The sequence below is a fragment of the Lactuca saligna genome, chromosome 8 (genome assembly GCF_052625555.1).
Source record: "Lactuca saligna cultivar CGN05327 chromosome 8, ASM5262555v1, whole genome shotgun sequence".
Taxonomy (NCBI): Eukaryota; Viridiplantae; Streptophyta; class Magnoliopsida; order Asterales; family Asteraceae; genus Lactuca; species Lactuca saligna.
Genome location: NC_136424.1, coordinates 252,163,843 through 252,170,627, shown reverse-complemented (window position 1 = coordinate 252,170,627; position 6,785 = coordinate 252,163,843). Strand labels below are relative to the sequence as shown.

At 33.9% G+C, this 6,785-nt stretch overlaps 1 protein-coding gene across 3 annotated transcripts; it reads right to left on the bottom strand.

Annotated features, from left to right (window-relative positions):
• Positions 1-279: 279 nt before the first annotated feature.
• On the bottom strand, positions 280-5,994 carry LOC145010177 (Translation elongation factor EF1A/initiation factor IF2gamma family protein). Of its 3 annotated transcripts, none has more exons than XM_078968748.1 (13): positions 5,814-5,994; positions 4,542-4,715; positions 4,281-4,398; positions 4,029-4,190; positions 3,484-3,702; positions 3,306-3,383; positions 2,257-2,600; positions 2,049-2,159; positions 1,476-1,963; positions 1,211-1,379; positions 889-1,128; positions 676-810; positions 280-596 (listed from the first exon to the last, which is right to left on the bottom strand). In XM_078968748.1, exons 3-13 carry the CDS (start codon positions 4,393-4,395, stop codon positions 462-464), a joined length of 2,196 nt encoding a protein of 731 aa, XP_078824874.1. In that variant the 5' UTR covers positions 4,396-4,398; positions 4,542-4,715; positions 5,814-5,994; the 3' UTR covers positions 280-461. The 3 variants fall into 3 exon arrangements, with proteins under 3 accessions (XP_078824874.1, XP_078824875.1, XP_078824876.1); XM_078968749.1 differs by having other exon boundaries at positions 4,542-4,616; XM_078968750.1 differs by lacking the exons at positions 3,306-3,383; positions 3,484-3,702 and having other exon boundaries at positions 5,814-5,992.
• Positions 5,995-6,785: the final 791 nt, after the last annotated feature.

Sequence of the window (6,785 nt, the reverse complement as noted above, 5' to 3'; positions counted from 1 at the left end):
AGTATTCAAATTTGGACCATTGGTACACCATCAAATCTTTTTGGACCAAAACCAAATAATTTTGACAAATTTTTTAGAACATTTTCGCAATTTTGAATCAAAAAAAAAAAGATGGGTAAACAGCTTTTTACATAGCTTATGGAAACAGTATTCAAGCAAGTCCCTTTTCCTTGAATATATTTTTAAATTGCATTTATTCAGCTAAAATAACACTCGACTCATATAGTAAGAACTGCAGGCATGTGAAACAAGTTGTTTACATAAATTATGGAAGCAGAATTAGTCAAAAAACTACCTGATGGATACAAAATTGTATACACTCACTCAACACAACTTACAAAACATTTCCGCATGCAACTTGTTATAACTTACTTATAAGGGCATGTATCAAGTCAAAGTGGTCAAAATGAGACATGACAACTACTACACTAGTTATACCATAAATAAATATGATAATATAACTAACTCTGGTCATCTACTATAACTCTAGTTACCACACCAACAGCAACAGTTGTCCCTGATGATCTCAGAAACACCCTCCCAAGAGCTCTGCTACTTGAAAATTCATCCACACATACTTCCCCTTGAAGCATCACCTGATGAGGTTATTAAATAAATAAATAAATTAATACATTTGAAAATAACTCATGATTACAAGATTTAACAATAACAAACCTCAACTACGGCAGTTTGTTTGGATAAGAGACATCTTGGTGACTTCTTAGTAACCTTCCCTGTTTTTGCATCAAGCAAAGACACAATCTTTGAAACTCTTGCTACTTCCTTTGCATGGTGTATATGAAACTCCAACTGCTCATGTATATATAATAAATAACACGTAAGTTTACGAGAGGGAGGGGCATTTATGTCTTTTCCAATAAATAATACCTGAGAGCCGATTAAAACTGGCGTTTGGACATCCAAAACAAGAATCTTCAACTCCAAATGGTTTGTAACCGACACTGGAAAATCAGGGTGACACAATACACCACCCGAAATCACAACATTTGCATCAATATTTTGTAGAGTAACAGCTACATTATCTCCAGCTCTTGCAATGCTACACGCCTGTGAATCACGTTCTAAAGATCGAACTGTTCCAATGTCTCCAGATGGCAGAATCATAACCTTTAAAATGAAAAATCCATATATTTTTTTTTTCTTTATATTGTGAATAATAATACAAAGAAATCAAAGTAAAGTAAACTACCTTTGTTCCATTTCGAAGAGCTCCGGATTCTAACTTCCCACATGCAGATACCTGACCTTGAGATGGGAGTTTGATGACATCACAAATAGGCATCAATAAAGGCTTAGAATATTCTCTAGCAGGAGGTTGAAACGCATCTATGGCTTCCAACAAACTACCTCCCTTATACCTGTATTGTAATTTATAAGTTACAACTTACAACAACCAAATTAATATAATGCTTAATTTGATTTTTTTTTCATGTAAATGAAAAAAGAAAACTAACCAGGAAAGCAATCGAGCATCGGAAGGAGGAGCAACCAAGTTTTGATTTTCCATAGCACTCAACGGGACCCACGTGACATTAGAATCTTTAAAATTACAAGAACGAAGAAAAACCCCAAGTTGGAGTTTAATATTATCAAACCTTTCCTTGGAGTATTGAACAGCGTCCATTTTATTGACAGAAACAATGATTTGATCAACACCAAAGCTTCTAATCAGCTGTGCGTGTTCCCGTGTTTGACCTCCTGCACTATCGATACCTGCTTCAAACGCACCAAGTGATGCATCAATAACAAGAATTGCAGCATCTGCTTGTGTTGCACCTGATATCATGTTTGGGACAAAATCTTTATGCCCTGGTGAATCCAACACCACAACATGGTGTTTTTTAGAGTTGAAAAAGGCAACTCCAACTGTCATTGTTATCCCCCTTTCTCGTTCTTCAGCACTCTCATCTAATGCCCATGCATAAGCAAACGAACCTTTCCCCTGTTTTTTTTTTTTTTTTTGACACAAAATTAGCACAACATACTTTCACTTATAGGTGTATTTTAGTAACATTCAACTTTCATGCCTGTAATTTAGCCTCCTTTTCAAATTTATGCATTTGTTTCTGAGATATTTGTCCCAAAAGGTGTAGCAGCCTTCCTGAAAGTGTTGACTTTCCAGAATCCACATGCCCAACCTGTAAATGTCTCAAATACAACTTGTTAGCAACTTAGCATCACAATTCACAATGACAAATTATTATTTTTTTTATAAAATAATGTGTTGACACTTACAATAGCAAGATTTAGCTGACTCAGACGATCTTCTCCTTCATCAAGTAGCATCCACTTCTCAGGTTTATACTGTGAGCGAGATGCAGTTATACCCGTTTTACCCATTTTACCCTTGTTTGCAATTTTGGAAGTTCCAGATTCGGCACTCATGGTCATGTTGTTAAATTCGCTGGAAATCTTATGTGTTTGTGTCATGTTATTGTTCTCCATGTGTTGTGGTTTATCTTTTGAAATCAATGGTGGTGATTTGTTGGAAGATTTAGCATTTGACTTCAAGTTGGCATTTTCAATCTTCTTGTTGGAAGGAGCATCAGAAGTGGATGGTTTCTCCAAGTTGGGTACAACTATTTAATTTGAAAAAGAATAAACATGTTAGATTTCAATTAGAAAGTAATGAATATTTTTTTATGCATAACAGAAATCATGTACATAAAAGCAACACAATTTTAAAGATATTACTTATGAAGTTATGATATAACTACTTATACATTATACATCTACATGTTAATATAAATTAAATCACGTGTTTATGTAAGAATGTCTTTGGTTGAAAAGAACAACTTCTTCCAGAATCAATCCAATTATTCTCTATCTTTGCTCTTGCCAAAAAAAGGAAGACTAGAAAAGTGTCCTAATGACATATCTTGGGTAATCACATATCAAAAATCTTGAAATTTTAACTTATGCACCCTCTTCAGTCACATATTTTTAGATAGGGGTAGTTTGGGAAATCATCAAGTAAAGAGAATCAGGGGCATTAGGGGCATTTTAGGCATTTTATATTAGTTAGTTTGTTATGACAGATGGTATAAGAGGGTAGTGGGAAAGAGAATCAGCCAAACTATCTTTCATAACAAAAGTAACTAATATAAAATGACTAAAATGCCCCTGTCCTAATAAGATTCTCTTTATTTGATGATTTCCCAAACTACCCCTATCTAAAAATACGTGACTGAAGAGGGTGCATAACAGACTTTCTGAGTGAGAACCTATACGGAAGACTAGAAGTATAAAGTTCCTTGAACTCCAAATGGTGACAAAACAAGTACCTTTGGAACCTAATTTGTAAGACTTCAATCCCAAAGAAACAACATCATCTGGAGATGGGGTATCAAACTTGAAAGGGGCTGAAATAGTCAAAAAAAGGCAAGGTCAAGGACTCAAGGGTAGTTACTAAACTTATTTATTTGATATTTGATGTCATCTATGTCAAGAGCATGTGCAAACCTATGTTAACCTTGTAAGATTTTTCAGAGATAATGGCATTATGTAAATCATGGAATTTTCCATGCACGTGAAGAGAGAATGTGTCCTCTTTTCTTGAAGAATCATCTTTCTGTGGTTGAAAGTTTACAGTTACACCCCCTCTTGGTGACTCATATGGCAATGATGTAAAAAGAGACTTTGCCATCATTGATGCTCCAAAGTTTGTGCATATTCCATCAACTGCATTAAAAAATCTAATCTATGAAGACACTAGGAGAAAGGAGAGGATTCCTCTATTAGACAAAAAAAAAAAAAGTCCTAACTCTCAAAGGTATGTAAGCTCCCTAATTTTCAAGTTATTATTCAGCACAAGCTCATTGTGATGTATATTGAATAAAGCTATGAAGTTTTGGAATTATATCTGAGTAAAGTTTTGAACTTTGTGATGTATATTGAATAAATGTTAGTAAGTCAACAATCCATGGAGAGTGAAGGGACCAAATTGATATATTTTCATTTATGAGGGTGTAATGTAAATATGTAATAGAACATGAACATATGAGTACCTGTACTTGATTGGCCATTGTTGGAGCTTTTGATTAAAGGGTTGCGAAGGACACCACATATATCACATGAAGACATATATTCATCATTATCATATGTACAAATAGGACAACGCCAAACATTTTGATACACTATTTCTTCTTTTGTAACAGGAGGTTCCCAAGCTGTAAATAGGAATTCAAGTCAAAAGATACAATTAGTTTAGTTAGATTGATTCCATCAAAAACATGGGAACTCAAGAGAAGATTAATTACCAGTTTCGTTTTCATCTATGCCATTGCCATGATTATAATCATAATCATCATGATAATCATCATAAGCATCATACTCTTCATCAAAATCAACTCCATATGATACTTTGCGAGGCATTTCCTGGTTATATAGAAAAACCAAATATGATCCAGAATAAGCTTTCACTATGGAAATTAGACTTGAGAAGATACAAATATAGGTCCTTTATATGCAGATTAAATTATGAAACTGAAACCAACAAGAAATATTTTTAAAAGAGATACCTTGACTTTATTGTGGACTGAATCAAAATAACACTGTCATCCAAATCCTTTCCAGATGATAATGAGAGAAAGATGCTGCAAACTTGCCAAAAGGGTTTGATGACATAACATCCAAAGAAATGCTTTATCTTCCTACTTCAGGTCCATTTTCCCATCCAGTATAATATTAAATTTCTGATTAAAAAAAGTTATCAAAATATGCCATACAGGGTTCATCTCAAAGACTAAATAACTGAACAAACTGAACCAACTAGAAAAGAGAATCACTGAACCATGAACTCAAAGTATCTTACTTTACTTCCTTTTTCTTTCTACATTATAATATTGATAACTACAAGTAAACTAAGTTCTTAATTACTAACATGTATCCTTATATCAGGCAGAATTTGACTAAATACCAAAAAAAAGTGTGCATTGAAAGCAAGTAGTTTACACATGCCACAGAATCAATCTTGATAAATGCAAATTAAGTAATGATTTTGTTGGTACCAATTTATCACCAGTAAGTCACAATCTTTATAAACTTATGCCACTTGAATGTCTCCATGAAGCTGAAAATTTTTAATTCGATTATAACCCATAAATTAGACCCTGGAGTCGATGGTAGAAGTGATCAAGTAAATATCTTTATATTTTTCCTTCTTTGTTTATATTCATTCTCCATTCTCATCTCATTATGTATAATCAACAGAATTATCACTTCACGTGTAAATTGGGGTTTCAGAATATTTACAGGTCTTCATAAATTCAATATCGAGTTCCATCATATAAAAGCTGTGAGATTTTATTAAGTTGAGAATTTAAATAAGCAATTCAATCTTCGTGGTGACTGAATCCGTATAGAATGCGCATCAAAAACAACTGTGAACATATAGGCCGTAGGTCAGGAGGCGCCGACAATATGGTGATTTGGAGGAGGGAAGGTCGTGGTTTCTGTGATGGAGGCAAGAATGAAGAGGGAATCACACTTATGGAAAGTAAGGAAACACGCGTTCATGAATTCAATATCGAGTTCCCATTATGTGTATATCAAAAGAGTTATCACTTCACGTTTAAATTAGGGTTTCAGCATATTTACAAGTCTTTATACATTCAATATCGAGTTCCATCACATCAGAGCGGTGAGATTTTATGAAGGTGCTAATTTAAATAAGCAGTTCGATCTTCGCACCGATTGAATCCGTGTAAAAAGCGCATCAAAAACAACTATGAGCACATAACTCGACAAATTATAATTCAAATCAAATCGATTAGCACAAAGAGAGAGCTTACCGGTCGAAAGTGTTTGAAGAAGGATTCTGAAAGCAACGTATAAAATCAATTAAGATTATGATGAAGCAATCAGGAGACAGAAGCAGCGAGAGTGTTAGTTCCTGTTCCAGATGATCGACAAAGGGTTTGGAACGCTTTCTTTACTTGAGTAAAACATGTGTTTGGAGTGCTTTTGATCAGGTGTATTTTGGAAAAGTTAATAAGATAACAATATGTTTATAAACTTTTTTTTTTTTTTTGCAAAAATATGATTTTTTTGCTTCGTAAAGCCACAAGCGTCTTTCAGGTCCGGGCGTGGAAGGTGAGCGACCGCACATGATCCATTTCATAGAGGGAACCCAATTTTTATATATAATTTGTTATAATAGACTAGTAATCTAGGTTCGAAAACGGAACTCATTAAAAGGTATTATCATCACGTCAAAGTCAATTCAACATCTTATTTTCGTCAATCCAAGTCGGAAGTCCCTACAATGCTATTCCTTCTCTTGAACTCACCAAGTCGTTATAGTTGATTGACGAGTTCTTAGCACATTTAAATATGTTGAACGATCAGATATTGACGTCGATTAACTTTATCTAGAATTAACGTTGATTGACGAGTTCTTACCGAGTGAAACTACTAACACAACCGATGTTTTAACATATATGAAAAAGTTGGTTTTTCCTAACGTAATTAATGCATATAAAGTCTTGACTAAGGCTGTAAACGAACTGAACGTCCGGCGAATCATTCGGCAGGAAGTTCATTTATGTTCGTTTATTTAATAAATGAACAAACAAGAACACAAATTCTCGTTCATTTAGTTAAACGGACAAACATGAACAATGGTCTCATTCGTTCATTTATGTTTGTGAACATTCATTTACATTGTTTGTTTATATTCGTTCGTTTAATGTAACACTCATAAAAATCATGAAAATTTTAAACTTTTAAAACCAATCCACAAATCATCATTGTTTACAATATAG

Excerpts from the sequence above, each read along its gene's own strand:
- LOC145010177 (XM_078968748.1), bottom strand. The coding sequence starts at position 4,395 with ATGCCTCGCAAAGTATCATATGGAGTTGATTTTGATGAAGAGTATGAT. Across the intron at positions 2,601-3,305 it reads TTACAAATTAGGTTCCAAAG|TTGTACCCAACTTGGAGAAA; the intron begins GTACTTGTTTTG and ends CAAATTAAATAG. Across the intron at positions 1,964-2,048 it reads AAAAGGAGGCTAAATTACAG|GGGAAAGGTTCGTTTGCTTA; the intron begins GCATGAAAGTTG and ends AAAAAAAAACAG.